The sequence below is a fragment of the Pteropus vampyrus genome, unplaced genomic scaffold (assembly GCF_000151845.1).
Source record: "Pteropus vampyrus isolate Shadow unplaced genomic scaffold, Pvam_2.0 Scaffold11, whole genome shotgun sequence".
Lineage (NCBI taxonomy): Eukaryota > Metazoa > Chordata > Mammalia > Chiroptera > Pteropodidae > Pteropus > Pteropus vampyrus.
The window spans coordinates 6,073,483-6,089,693 of NW_011888792.1; the positions used below are offsets into that span (position 1 = coordinate 6,073,483).

Here is a 16,211-nt window from a genome sequence, read left to right on the forward strand (position 1 = left end):
GAGGTTCCTATTTGGAGGGGATAGGCAGGGACCAGAGTCCGCATGTGGAATTGGCAATCCAATATATGGTCCCCATACAACATACAGAGTCCTAGCACTGGTGAATACCAAGGCCAACCGCAGTCTCATCTATGGAAATCCAGACAGATTCCCTAGACCTGTGCCTATATAGACAGCTATGGGGTAAGACTATTAAGACCGAAGTTGTGACTTTGCCTCTTGGACTAGGACGTTTGCCCCCATGTTCATAATAAAGTGTGTGTTTCTCCGGTGCCAGAATATATCCTAGGGGTGGATATATTGCAAGGGCTTAATCTGCAGATCTCTGCTGGTAAATTTCGTTTGCGGGTCCAAGTAGTGATAACTATAGTGTGGGGACATACTCATCCCCCGCCACTGAAAGTGCCAGAACCAAGGTGCATTGTCAATGTTAAGCAATATCGCTTCCCCGGTGGACATAATGAAATCGGGGCTATGATTCAGGAATCGGAGAAAGCTCAGATTGTGCACCCCACTCATAGTCCTTATAATGTCCCTATATGGCCAATAAAGAAGCCTGATGGCTCATGGAGGATGACTATAGACTATTGGGAATTGAATAAAGTGACTCCCCCACTGCATGCAATGGTACCATCCACCCATGATCTAAGGGATCAACTGATTATAAGACTGGGAACGTATCACTATGTCTTGGATTTGGCTAATGCTTTTTCTTTATAGATTTAGCTCCAGAAAGTCAAGACCAATTATGGACCTTTGTGGTACGACCCCAAGGCTACTTGCATAGCCCAACAATTTGCCATGGGTTGGTAGCCCAGAATTGGCAATCTGGACCCGACTGGCAACAGTGGAATTGTTTCATTATATCGATGATATCATGTTAATGTCTGCTTCCCTTACAGACCTAGGACAAGCAGTGCTGACACTGTTGCAGCATCTGAAAACGTGGCTGGGTGGTAGATGCAGCCAAGTTTCAGGAACCTGGCTTATCTGTCAAATTTTTGGCTGTTGTCTGGTCGGGTAAGACAAAAGTTATCCTTGATGCTATAATTGATAAGATACAAGCGAATCTACCACCCACTACAGTTAAGAAACTGCAGAGTTATGTTGAACTTTTGGGGTACTGAAGAGTGTTTGTGACCCACCTAGCACAGCTAGCATGACTGTTGTATGGCCTGATCAAGAAGAGAGCTACTTGAGACTGGGATGAAACAGAGAGGGTATTTACAACCACCAAGGTGGTGCAACAAGCCCAAGCCCTACAAGTAGCAGATCCAGGTAAACCCTTTGAGTTGGACTGCAGGTAACAGCAGAAGGATATGGCTGGGGCCTATGAGAATGTTTGGAATGAACTAGGACCCCAGTGGGTTACTAGTAGGGTCCAATAGGGGGCAGGGAGCCAAGTGGGTAGTATAGGGGTGCAACCAGCTACCAACCATATTTTGATACAGGTACAGGCCAAAGCAGCCTATGGGCTGAACTGCGGGCAATGGGATGGTTATAGCCCATGAAGATGGCCCATTAACTATTTGTACTGACAGTTAGGCAGTGTATAAAGGCTTGACATTATGGTTGCCTACGTGGAAATGGCAAAACTGGCTAGTGGGCCATAGGCCCTTATGGGGACAAGCCATGTGGCAAGACCTTTGAGAGACAGAGCAAGAAAAGGATGTAACTGTTTACTATTTATCATGTTATGGGTCATGTCCCCTCGGTGACTCCAGGAAATGATGAGGCAGATGTCCTCTCTCACATGCAATGGCTAGAAAATGACGTGGCACCCTGGCTCCACAGACGATTGCAGCACGCGAGTGCTAGAGCTATGTGGACGATAAAACAACAGTGGAACCTTCCCCTGAAGTGGGAGGATGTCACAGATGCCTGTGCCGAATGTCCAGTATGCAGCCAGGATACGCCACATCCTCACTGCATGAAATGGGAACATGCACAAGTAACAAGGGGAAAGGTCCCATTAACCATGTGGCAGGGAGATTACATAGGACCTCTTCCAAAAGCTCAAGAGGCATCTTATGCCCTTATGGCGGTGGACATAGCCACTGGGCTATTGTTTGCATGGCCCTACATTGCCTCGAATTGGACAGGCTGCTGTACTTAGGGACTCCCATATTTACCAGCAGCTGTGTGACAGACACTCCCACAAATTGGGATGCATGTTATTCACAACATGTCCATACTAAATGGACCCCATGGTGCCCTTTAGCCATCTTTCTGCCTGTGGCAGGTGATGTGGTAGTTGAACAGCTTTGGCAGAACATACTGCTCGAGCCTTGAATTATACTCATAAAGCCCTCAGTCTGGTAATTGATGAAGTAGATCAGATGAGAAAAGCAGTATTGCAAAATCGTATGGCTTTGGACATTTTAACGGCTGCCCACAGGGGCACTTGTGCCATTTCCACACTAAATGTTGCATTTATATCCTGGACCACTGGCACAACATCTCATAAGCCGTGGCAGGTCTCTCCCAGGAAATACAGGAAGTCTAATGGCTCACTGGGGATCCTCTGCAGGAGTGGTAGGCAGGCCTGACGTCCACCTGGCACTGGGTCTTAGCTCTCCTAGAAGGTGGAGCCTACCTACTGGTGGCATGTTGTTGTTCCCTGTATTGTTGTGGCATCTGGGTACAGAGCTCTGCCCTCCTGCAGTGCTCACCTGCCAAGCCTACATAGGTGTAAGGGAGGAACCCTGAAGGGGTGGAATGCGAGGAGAAAGAAAGATGGCTGTAGTCAGGGTCCCTCCTGACACCCTTAGCAGCTTCTGGGCGGAAGTGACTCAGCACTTCTCCACTTTTTGTAACCATGTGCCTGGTACACATGCACGGGCTTCTGTTCTCTGACAGTGTGCCACAATTATTTAACCTGTGTATAAAAGTCGCCTCCACTCTGCATGGTTGGCTGTGCCCTTGCTGGAATAAAGGGCTAATTCACAGTTGCCTACAGCTCCCCGCATTTTCTTCCAACTGCTTGAGCCTCATACCCCTTGCCTCAGAACCTCGAATCTGTAGCAACCAGTATTAAATTCAAAACAGGAAGGCCTAATTTATAAACAACATTTCAATATACCACTTCACATTTCACCTTTTTTATTATGAATTTGCACTTATTTAATATGATTTGTCTGTTGCTTTTCATCGTGGTCAGATGATAAAAAGAAAAGCTGGGTCGGAAATTGATAAAAGAAAATGCTAGCAAATGTGGTAGAGAGGCCTAAATTTCTGAATAAAAACAAAATTCATGCTGTATCATAGCATTTTACCAGGACCACAAGATTTTCTTATTTCTTGTAGCTCAGGATTGTATAACTTTTATTTTTAAAGTAATTTCTTCAGCTATCCATGCTTTATTCTGTATGATCAAAAATGTCAGGAAGCAAAATTGTTTATTTTGTTTAAAAAGTTTTTTATAATTGATATACTCTGGAGAGAAACCTCATTGATTTGGAATCAAATCAATTTGTTTTGCTATTCTGTTACTTAGATAATTTCCTGGCTTACAAGAGTAGTAGAAATTGCTCTTAGGCCTTATCACAAGGATAATATTACATGAATCTTAAAACTGATAATTTTACCCATTTTCTTTGGATACATGGAAGCACGGAACTTATTAACATCCCATCTCTAACAACTGGAGCAAACTGCTTAATAGAAAAAGTAAAAATTAAAAAAAAATAACATTTAACAGGAATTCAATAGAATCATTCTTCACTATTTATTGGTTCTGATACTTAGTGAGTCAGCGACATTTTTAGCAAGTGTCAGAAAGTGGATATGAGGTGCAGGGTTGAAAGCTATGGTCAGGATTGAAAGTTTATAGATTTTTGACCCTTATTTCTCAGACTATTAAGATTGAAATTGCTTGTCACCCTTTAGTTTGATAATAAATTGAGGTCAATTTTGATTTCAAGTTTCTCTGTGGACTTAGTAAGTATAATAAATTTGAGAAACAGAATGGAATCCTTCAAATAGTAATTGAGTTAAGCCTTCCTAAGCGATTGGGAGGGATATACACTTCAAAGTGCGTTGCTAGATGGTTCTCTTAAATTAATCCGTAAGAACTCCAGGGGTGTCTGCTCAAACCAAACTCAAATGATTTAAAGTTATAAAAATTCCATTGGTATATTTTGTCTTTCAACCGGGTCCTTTTCAAGGGCTGTTGTCTTTCAACCGGGTCCTTTTCAAGGGCCCACAATGTGTGAATCAATATAGTCTTTCCTAAAACTGAACTACCTGAGAATGAGCCTTCTTCATATACTGTTGCCAAATTCTTTTCAATCTCCCCTTTCTCAGTTACCCAGTTTGTACTTCACCAAAGGAAGATAAATACCTCTCATTCATCTTAAATGCTGCCATAGTGCATTGCCCTAAATTGTAAAAGACCTCTGGAATGAAAAATCCCTCCAAGGGGCAATATAAGATTTGGTATTCCTTTGCTGGCCAAATGATTTCCAATTAAATAAAACTGAAGGAGGCCTAGTAGAATTTTCAATGTTTAGGTTATTAGAAATAATTTCAGATGAGAATTCGTTATATGATAAACACATAGATACCCATTGTTTTATTTTTGATAATATTAAAATTATAAAATAACAATGAAAAAAAACAAGAATAGAACTAGATAGTAATACTTATCAAAGAGAACAATGTAAAATTTATAACTATTAAAGGAAAGATTTCCTGTATTATAATTTCTCATTTATAAAATGAAGTTGTAGAATTAGATGTAAGATTCCATGTACTATGTCCTACAAACACAGTGCTTATTTTCCCCAATCCATAAAGCAAAATCACTTTGACTGCATTATCCTTCAATTAACCAAGTAACTGTTCTAAACTCAGAAATCTGGCTAATTAGAGTGATTTCACAATAATAGTAGAAAGCGTCATTTATTGAAAGCTTACTCTGTCAGTTATGATATTTGATTTTACTTACATTTTCATTTAATTACCAAATTGAAAATATTACCTTGACATATTATTAAACGTAATTTGTTGAGTCCCTAATTTGCATTTTGTTCCCACTATATTTCTTCCTCTTAACAAGGATTCGGCCTGGCTTTTGTTGTCTTGAAGGGTAAAGTAGAAGTTGTTAAACCACAACCTCCTCTCTCCACCTCTGTTTTTAAAACATCCGTTTAAAGGATTAAGTCAGTTCATTCCAGAGTGGGATGGGAGGGAGACCAGTTTTTGGAAAAGAGAGGTAGGTAGTTATGGAGTGTGTAGACAGAATTGGGCAGAACTATGAACATAAAAGATTCCTTAAGAGTATGGAAGAATGTGTGTGAATGATGGTGAGAATTATGTTCCCGTGTAACGTGGGGAAGGAATAGCAAGGGCAGCTGCAAGATACAGTCGTGGTGGCTAGACAGTTGGCCGAAGCTTAACCTCACAATGATCCCATTCTACTTCCAAACAATTGTGCCCAAGCTAAGCACAAAAATAGCAATAAAAGCCCATTTTCTAATGACTCAAACAGAATCGGACAATTTATTTCTTGGCTGTGACCACGATATAAAGAAGAGTAGAGAATCCAACTTTCAAAGCTGGGTGAAAGTTCTTTGGATACCTGTGCAAACTTAAGGAGATACTATGCTATTCTTTCAAAACCAGGATTAGAATTAAATTACTACTCAGCAGCTTGTGTACTGGTGGCTCAGCATTAGATTTAAATTGATTTAGAAAAACAAAGTGCTATGCCATTTCTTGTAAAAAAAAAAAATACAAGATAGCTATTATAACAGATAGCTATATTATAATTACATTATAACAGATATTATAAGTAATAGCTATAACAATTTCCATTTTATAGATAACTATGGAGCCGTTGGTATTTTAAACTATGTATTTTTAGTTCTCCTGAGTACAAGGTAGGATTACACTTCCTTCCCCACCCTTTGAAGATAGGCATGACCACGTGACCTTTTAGACCAATCAAATGCATGCAGAGGTGTGAATCACTTCCAGGTGGAAGCTGTATCAGTAGGTTTATCATTCTCACATGGTTTTCTCTCCTCTTTACCTTTATGATTGCCAACACTTCAGATGGTACCTAATCTGTCTGCTTGAGTTCTGGACTGAGGATGGCATGGAGCAGAGGCCACATCCCATCAGGAAGACATGAAGTGTGAACAAAACGTAAGTCATTTTGATTTAAGACTTCAAGATTTTGGGGTTGCCTCCACAACATAATCTGGTCTGTTCTTCCTACTACCATAATGAGTCTCAGAGAGTTAAGCAACTTGTGTAAGTTTCTTTCTCAGTGAATCCACTCTGATTTCAAGCACAACCTTCCTTTCTAAATGATCAATTAATATTCAGTAAATATTAAGTACCTACTAAGGCCCTGAGGATTCAATGTTGAACAACACAGATAGGTTCTCTACATTCAAGGGAGTTCTCACAGACCACTTAACCATTATTCAAGAATTAAGTTTATAATTTTAAAAATTAATTTCCTCTCTTGCTCATCTACACACCCACTTTTAAGACAAGAAAATAACATTTGTCCATCCCTAGACCTTAGGGGCCTTTTTTTTTTTCCTCTACAGTTTCTTAGAGTTTAACAACAGTAGTTCCTTGATCACATCTGCAAGTCATTTAAATATCTTGGGACAGAATTTATCTGGGCCTGAAAGCTTGAATTAATTTAAATCTGTAAAGTACTCCGTTATTATCTCTGTACATATCTTGTACTTTATCCCTCCTAACGATGTTTGTTCTAGATTTGCCAGCATAAAAATTATTTTCCTTTATGGAGAAAAAGAAACAAAACAGAATACAAATAAATCTCTCTCTGCTTTGTTGCTTAACATTATATATTTTGTCATAAATTGCAGTCTTTTCTTAAGGGGTGTGAATTGTTTTGTGCAAATGAGTACTTCTGCTATGTAGCCAAGAAATACTACTTACCAGGAATCAAGGCCAGTTAATAACCAGTGAAGCTGAAACTAAAAATTTATACACAGGTGTTCAAACAAATTGTTGAGGTGACTTAATGAGATTAATTTGTGTTTGGGAGAACTCAGTGAAATACTTGAAATGTTTTTTTGGTGCTACAGAACACTAGCTAAACACAGGGTTTTTTTTTTTTTTTTTTTTTTGCTTGTATTTATTTGTTTTGTTTTATCTGAAGCAGCCTAAGGTAGCAGCACTTCCATATTTTAACAAGTACAGAGTTACAAGTTTATATAGAATCCTCTGTATTCTGTGCTGTGTCTCTATAGTTGCTATTACCCTAGCATGGTGACACTGGTTTAAATGAATGTCTCTAATATTTGTGCTAGAATTTACTACTCTCTCTTACAGGAAGATTGTGGGCTCCATTTGGGTCAGGGAAAGCTTCATTTCTTGGAATTGATTGATTGATTGATTGATTAATAATTTCATCGGATTCTTCTACAAGGTTCTCAGTGTTGGATTTTGACTCTAATTTTCTTATTTTATTTAATCTATCTAAAAGCCCTGTTATTTTGTCCTGAGAACTTTAAAATGTTCCAGGTCTTTGTGGCCTTCAGATTTTCTGTCTTTGGTATTTTTCTATCTTCTTAACCTTAAATGTCTGAGCTCAGGACATGTTCATCCATGAAGATCTTTGGTTTCTGATTAATAAATTTGGTCAAGACTTCCCATTAAGCTTATAGTAATTTAGACTCATTGATTTTTTTTATAGCAATATTCCGGATAGAACTTCTGACCAAATGAACAATCTCATCTGTCTCAGTACTTTGAAAATGTTCTTTCCTATAAATATTATGTTTGGCTTTCCTCTGAGTCTCACTCCTGGGCTTTTATGAACTCTAAGATGACATTGTTACTATCCCATGGTTTTGCTGTTGCCTCTATGTTCATAGCCCCTTCTTCCTAGATGATAAATATGCCCAAAGTGACATTTCTTCTTTGCCTTTTTTTTTTTTACCTTAAAAATCAATTATTCTCAACTTTTAGTGTGTATCACAGTGTTGTCTACAGATATCTGAATCAAAATCACCTACAGTGGATGCCCACTCCCAGGACAAGCTGCATAATTATCTGGGCATAGTGCAAAATAAAAGTGTGAAGTCTGTTGCTCTAAAGTCAGTAAGAATTTTAATATGGTAATAGCAGAGCATTAAACCAAGCACACTGGCTTCAATGTTGGCCCATGAAGCCAGTCTCAGAGGTTCTGATTTAGAATTTTGAAGTGGGGCTAGAAAGCTGAATTTTTAGCAAGCTCATTGTGTTTTCTAACATAGGTTGGTCTGCAGACCCCTGTTTACATGTTGACCACACCCACACCTTCTTCAAATTAAGACAACGATATTTTAGGTTACATGCTTTCAGAAGGTAAACACAACTAATAGATTTTGCCTTAGTGCCTGTTTTCCAAGATATTTTACAAAATCATCATTTATATACAGTCTGACTGAGTTATTTATAATATTATTCCACAAGGATAACTCATGTAGTCTTTTACCTTTTTAATCAGACAAATGATCTTTTCAGGTAGCTTAATCCTCAGATTCTTAGCTATATACTTTCCCCTTTTTCATGATGTAGATGTATTGACATGGACACATGCTTATAGTAATGGAAATCTATATTCAAATACTCAAAATAACATATACTTCTATACTCTTTGAAAAAAAAAAACAAAAGCAAACAACAAATAACAAGAAGCTACTGAAGCTTTATAGAAGGATGCCTACTGAACCTAGATTAAACTTGGAGAAATAGTTCAGGAAAGACTTCCTCAAATAAGGATGAGAAGTTAACAAGGAAAAAGTGAGATAAAGACTATCCTTAGCATACACAAAGGCCCAGAGACAAAATTAAAACCATGTCACACTGTGGAGATCACAGAAGTATAGTTCAGGTGGCTGCAGCCTGTGTGTATGTGGTGCTGTCTGCTTTGCAATGGGCTAGATATAGAAGAATGAGGGGCAGATTGAGAGATGTTGAGAGGGGCTTTGGTAAAGAAAGTTCCATATATTTACCTAAGTAAAGAATTTTTAACTTGAATGGGAATGTTGATAAAAAAATTTTAACCAAGAAAGTGACATGATCAGATTTTTGTATATAGTCAGCAAGCCTCCTGAATTACCTACCTAATCTTCTCACTTCTAAGGAATATTTTACTCATTAACTGTAGCTCATCAAAATGGTGACCTGAGCTATGATTCAAGAGTAAAATTCTCTTCTTTGACATCATTTAGTAGTTTCAAACTTTTGTCTACTTTCTCTTTTAAGACATAACACAACCCTTTTTATTTCTAATTAGGACTTGAAAGGACGTGGAGACACTTTCAAAATTTCTTTAAAAGGTGTCATACAGTCTATAAATGCCAACCAACAATTTGGTTATAACTAAGAAAAACTGCTTGGGTTTGATTCCATCTAGTATGCTCTCATCAACCCTGGATCTAAATTCCTTAAAGTTTACACATTTTCCCATTTACTATGTTACATTCCCATGTGGTTGCTCAGTTTTTTACTGCTTATGCATCTACTCTTATCTGGGAGAGAAATTCTTATTAAGCCAAATCTTAAAGGGAGTATGTTATTCCTTAAGTGGAAGTAATATATATATTACTTAAGTGGAAGTTTATATATATATATATATTTATTTATTTATTTATATAGTAAAAGAGGCAGAGTCGATTACTATTTGTGATACAGTTTTGACACTGATCATTTTGCTTAATATAGAGAAAACAAAAGCTTCTCCTAAGTTCTCATTATTCAGTATAAGATTTAGAAAAAAATTAGTAGAGGACCAAGTCATAGGCTCATATCTACTTGCTTTATAACATTACAAAAATCAATGTATCACTGACACCTACTAACTAGGTGATATCACCTATTCAAACTTAAGGAAGAGATATTTGAACTCTGGGAATCTCATTGTCTTTCAAGATGTTATTGTCAGCTTCCAGGATTGTGTATTCTAAAGAATATACTGTAATGATGGCCATTATATTCCTGTGAAATCTATTCCATTATAAATCTAAAAGATACTGTAGACAGTGTTGCTTTCTGAATGTTAATCTTTGCAGGCATTGGGGTTTGTATGAGAAATAATCATTTTCTTAGCCAGGAATTTTTTATTAAATTATAATTGACATCCAATATTAGTTTCAAGTATACAACATAGTGATTCTACATTTATATATACTTTACAGTGTGAGCACCACAATAAGTCTAGTACCCATCTGTCACTGTACAAAGTTATTAAGAAGTTATTTTAGAAAGTTAAAATTTTTTCTTGCACTTCTATTATTTTGAGTAAATTACTAGTGTATTTCCTGGACTTACTTCATAAATCTAACTTTGTATTTTTTTAAATTTTACTTTTCACATAAAATAATAGGCTCACTATTTCCCAGAGGCATGAAGAAGTTTTTCTTTCTAAATATAAAAAAAATGAGTTCACCAATAAAACATTCTTTAAATTGTGTTTCCTTCCTTACTTCCACATTTAAAATGATATCATGGGAGGAACAGTTAATGCCTTGTTCATTTTGATTTATTTGGTCCCACACCTTCTCACCTTGCTAATGAAAAGTAAACTGTTCTACGTGGGTCATTTACGATGTGATTTAATAAGATACTTTTTGTATTTCTAGCCTGCAACAATATATTAGCTTAAAACCACCTGGTAGAACGGAATTTGTTTTTTTTTTTTTTTTCCCATTCTGTCTTCCAATCTAATGGGTAACCTAAAGCAAAGATATATTTATCATCATTATAAAGACTGTAAGATTCAAAGGACAAATGATAGCTATTGTTAAAATAAAAACTTTTGCTAAGCTATGTTCTCCTACTCCCTAATTTCCTATGAGTCCTGCTATGTAAATGAAATCTTATTTTTGCTCACTGTGTCAAATTGTTCATACTTTCTCTTTCAGGGCAGATTAGTTACTTACCAACAGGTCAGATAACTTCCTTAATCTCAACAGAAACGTGTGAATGTGTCCACTTTGTCACTGAAGGAGCAGATGTATATGAGTACAGTTTTAGGTCTCTGTGGAATTTGTACAAAGGCAACTTTAGTTGTTTCATTGACAGGGAAAGAGTATCACACAAAATATAAATTCAGAACTTTTCTCCAAGAAAAGTAAAATGGCATGTTAGCAGACAAAGAAGGTCATTTTGTACCATGATTTATTATTATCAGTATGGTTGAGGCGAGAAAATGTTTTCTTTTAATATAAGGCTTGACCTCTCATTAAATAGAAAAGGGTACATCATTGTTTAGTGGCCAGACTTTATAGTTCTCACAAAGCTAGTTTTCATATAAGTACCTCAGTCTTCATCCTCAAGCAAGAGTTGATTTTAGTCCCATAATGGATGGTTCATTATTATTTTTGGTCATACGTGAACCACTATAACTAGGTAGAAAGACTCTGGAATTAAAAACCAGGACGTGAAACCACACATTCCCTGGTAATGGGTTGATTCAGCCTGGGACTGATGACTACGTATGGAAAGGAGATGTCAGGTCTGCTGTCTTTCAGAGGATTGCTGAGAAGTGCAGTCTAAAAACACATGTAGGTCCATGCAATTTCTAGGTTGATTTTGTGTTGGTTTTAGATTTCTGCATCAAATTTTACATAATTTAAAAAGCAAAATTATATATATATATTTATATATGTATATATGTGTGTTAGAGAATACAGTAATAAGGATGAATAGAAATATCAGGTTAATTGGTTAACAAAACAAGTGTTAGATTTTTTTTTCTAGTCAATCTAGAGTAGGGTTTGGCAAATGTTTTTTGTCAAATGTCTTTTATAGCCACATTAATTAAGAAAAAGTGATATTCATTATTTTTTTTTTTCTAAGATGACTTTTAAGAACCCTGAAACATGTATTAGGTAAAGAGGTTTTAGAAATAAAAAGGTTTTCAGCCAGGTCTTTCCAAAGGAGTGATTCTGTTAAAAATCGTCATAGTTGTCTAACAGGCCAGGTGTTGACAGTTAGCAACACTGGCTTCACCTGGTTCATTTTGGGCACATAAGAAGTCAATGGTAACTGGTCAGAAAAACCCCACAAAGACTATAAGTCTGTGTGTGCCACCCTTTCCTTCAGCAATATATGGATTTCTCCCTCTATCTGAAAGTAGAGCACTCCTATGAAAACTTTCATAAGCCAAAATGACATAAAGCAAAGAGTATTCCCCACTTTCTGAAAGTTTGTGTTATGTCACATATTTAGTACCTGTTGTTGCTAACCAAAAGAAATACGAAGAGGATTTCCACCTGTATGAAAAAAAAGTCTTTACTGTACTAATGTGGGTCTTTTTTAAAAAGCAAAGTGGTATAATGCGAACTTTCAGGAAGTGGGAGATACCTGTATATATAACATGGAAGTAGCATTAATACAGTATATATTCTTATACCAATTCACAGGAACTAACTACAGCTATTTTAACTTCTAGTGCTTATGTAATTTTTGTGCTGTTTTAACTTTGTGCTTTCTTTTCTTTATATACACTCCCATTTTTAAAAGACATTGTCACAGTCAAGGTCATAAAGAACCAAGATATGTATATATTTTGACTAAAGACTATAGTAAGTCCTCACTTAACATTATCAATAGGTTCTGCAACTTTAAGCAAAATAACAAATAACAAAATCAATTTTACCATATGCTAATTTATATAAACAAGAGTTAAGTTCCTATGGCATTTCATCAATGTTATAATGAAACGACATTGAACAAAATTAAGTTATTCAAGAACCTGCTGTACAACTTATATTCATTTACTTCTACTCTTATTAGGTACATTTGTAGAAAATCTTTTTTAGCATTAATAATTCAAAACTTAGTTTCAAGCAGCCAGACCACTGCGGTTAGATTCCAGTAAATAACAAATTCTATTTTTTCCTTTCTTCCAAAGACCTACCAATTTCATCTAATTTAAAACTCACTGGTCGCTTTTTCCAGATCATCCTCTCTCTCTTAGTTTTCGGTTTCTCTAAACCCTAAAAGTGTTTCACACAGGAGAGATACATGACAAGTGAATACAAAGAATTCTATGAAAAAGAAAAGATACTTTCATTACTCATGAACTTTATAAATTTGTTGAGAATGATTGTGAGGGAGGGGTTGCATGAAAATACCCACATGAATACATGTACTATGGTTGTAATAATCTGCAGTAATTCAACACTTTTTGTAGTCAGAACAAATTGCTCTTCTGCTTGCTTTGTTGGGTTGCTACGTATTTGCTGACGTTATGAGTCCAAAGACTCACAGATGATAAGTATAACCTGACATGCTCTGTTGTGGGAAAGCTTCTTAAATTCATAAACCTCATTTAAGAAGACCAAAAAAAAAAAAAAAAAAAAAAAACCTCAGAAAATTCCTTTTGATCATTTTACAAATCTTTAAATATAACTTTATAACAGTAATATATACATCTCTTTTGAGTGTCTGACAGAAGCAATATGTATTCTGGAAAGGAGTAGTTATAGGGAATTTTATTCTCATGATGGTGAATAAGCAAAGGTGAGAGGGGACTAAAAATCTGCTTATTTTAATTATCGTGCAGCATTAGAAGGGCTGGACAAACAGAGCAGTGGAAAGAGAAGCCTTAACAGCAGATACTATGTAAAGAAGAAAAGCTACTTTTGTAAAGGAGTCTCAGAGTTAGAGTTATAAAAATCAAGGGGAGCAGTAAACGAAAGAACTCCATTAATGTATAGTATGGAAAGGCTTCTAACCATATACAAATGCAAATAGTGTCATATTTGGAGAAGGACATCAGCTCTTTGAAACGTGTGCATTCTCCAAGAGGCAGTCTTCTTTTTTGTGTGTTATAAAAAAGATTGTCCCTAAGCCCGAAGCAACACATATTCATAGTTTTGAGTTGAGCCTGGGATTGATACTTTACCACTGTCTTTGAAATCAACATGTGCAGAGGAATAATCATAAGAAATCTTGTAGCCTTGACCATTGCTAATATGCAACCAACTTGATCCCTCTTCTAATGTTAAGTGGAGTAACATAAGATCTTTGAGCCGACTTACAGTGCTCCAGGGGCAGAACAAATCATCAAGGCAAGTTATTTATTGGAAAATCATGCTGGAAAGAAAAGATGTGTCTTAGACTTGCCCTTCAAATGATAAACAGATGGTTTATATAACTGTGACAATTGTGTCTTTTTATAAATACTTGAATAAAAATGTCTCGGTAATGTTATGCAAACCTCTAAATTTGTAGTTGTAGGAGGCTCTTCATTTTAAAGTAAATTCTTTTGCAATACAATACAATTTAATTTTTCAATTCAGACCCAATTCAGAACTATGCCAATTCTTAAACTCTTTCCTAATTAAAAAAAATAAAAATAAAGTGAAATCAGTATAAACATAATTTCAACATCGAGTAAATAGAATTAAGTAATAAAAACGAACACATGTTGGGCTGAAAGGGAATGAAGAGCAGGTATAGGAAGAGAGAAAAAAAAGGGGAAAGGAAATCAAGATTTCTCAAAAGAACATACTAAAGGGAGGCAGAAGGAAAGTGAGTCCCTAGCAACCTACAGAAAACGTGTTTTCTTGTTTTTATTTCAGCAAACAAGGATCCAGCTCCCTGTCTCCAGCCCTCTGCCCACCCTCTCCACATCTATGTTTTTACCTTGTCTTTAATGAAAGTCTACACCCCACCCCATGCTTCCTGCCTTCATCTCCATTGTTTTTTCTGCATTCCTTCCTGATCAGTAGAAGTTTCATTACTTGTATACATGGAAACTGTGGTTCCGTAAACATCAGCTTTTTTATGTGTCTTATCATTAATATGATCCTTGAGCAGTTGGGCCTGACTTATAGACAGCAAATGTCATGGGACAGTTTTTATTCTAGGAGCGATGCACTGCATTTCTGGTGGAGAAAGCATGGAACAGGTTTCTGCAAACCTGGGTCCTAATCTAGACTCTGTCTTTTAGCTCTTTGTCCTTGGACAATCAAATCTTCATTCCTGGTTTCTGAAGTGATTGTATTAGATTAGGAAGTAAGCTCTTTCCAATGCTAATTTCATCCAACCTTCTCATTTTAAGCTATGGAGAGAGCTTAATTTATTTCGTAGTAGTGATAATGTATGTTTATATTATTGCATTTATATAGAAATGTCTATATAGAATTTTATGTGCATATGACATACAGCTATTGAGTACCCCCCATAAATATATGTATCTATATTAACCTCCCTAAACTCTATTTCAGATAATACCTCATCTATACTATACTACCAACTCAAATTTTCCCAAAGGTTTTCTTTTAGATTGGAGAGTAAAATGAATAGTGCCATAGTAGATGTGGGAGACTAGAGTTATCGGGGGCAGAGAGAAGTGTTTGAAGAATCACAAACTTTCTGAAACAGGCAAACTAGGGTGATGTGGTTACTGTTATAAAGTGAGCATATATATACTTATAATATGTTTGGTTTGTCTTATTTTTGACAGGGTAACCAAAATTCCCTGTACAGATGTTAGTTGATCACTCTATTTTACTGGATGCTATGTTACATACATGAAGTTAAATGCATACACACTCACATTCACATTTATTCACATATATTTATTCCCAAATAATAACCTACATTTGATATGTTTGTTATCAAATGTCATTTAGACATAAACTGATGACTACTTTTTGTAGCACAAGTTTAAGATTTTATTGCAAGAATTTCCCTATAAAGGGATAGAAGAAACCTGAAACAACAACAAAAAAAACTCTTGGAAGGAGAGGCACCACAGAGCCTGATTTACCTATACTAACTATCCACATTAACCTAATTGAAAGAAGAAATCATTTTTGGCGTATGAAAACAATCAAAGTTCATCACATGAGGGACTTTCCAAGTCTGCATTTGATAAAAATAAAAAGAAATAGTTTGATAAAAATAAAAAGAAATAGTTTGCTGAACTTGGGACAGACCTATTAGAGTGCACTTTTTTGGACAAAAACTTACTATTATTATAATATATGAATATAATCCATACCATGATCCGTGCTATCTGAAATTCATTTCTGTTAGTAGTTCTGCATTGCGTATTGTGTGTATAATGGTAGCGGCAGCTGGCAAATAAAAACAATTTGTGTCTCAAATAATGTTCAAAGTCCCCATGTTTATTTCCAAAGTACTGCCTGCCGAATTTTCTTGGTAAATATTGCCCCCTTCAGTTCATTCTGAGGGTGTGCATGGTAGTTTACGGGGAA

The 16,211-nt window shown here is 36.1% G+C and overlaps 1 protein-coding gene across 1 annotated transcript in view; it reads left to right on the forward strand.

Moving 5' to 3' along the window:
• Nucleotides 1-977: 977 nt before the first annotated feature.
• LOC111731501 overlaps nt 978-16,211 on the forward strand; it is a 404,500-nt gene continuing 389,266 nt past the window's right edge. The window contains exons 1-2 of the mRNA XM_023523163.1: nt 978-1,020; nt 6,058-6,150. Coding sequence (XP_023378931.1) covers nt 6,133-6,150 — 18 coding nt within the window. The 5' untranslated portion in view covers nt 978-1,020; nt 6,058-6,132. The remainder of the gene's footprint in view (nt 1,021-6,057; nt 6,151-16,211) is intronic.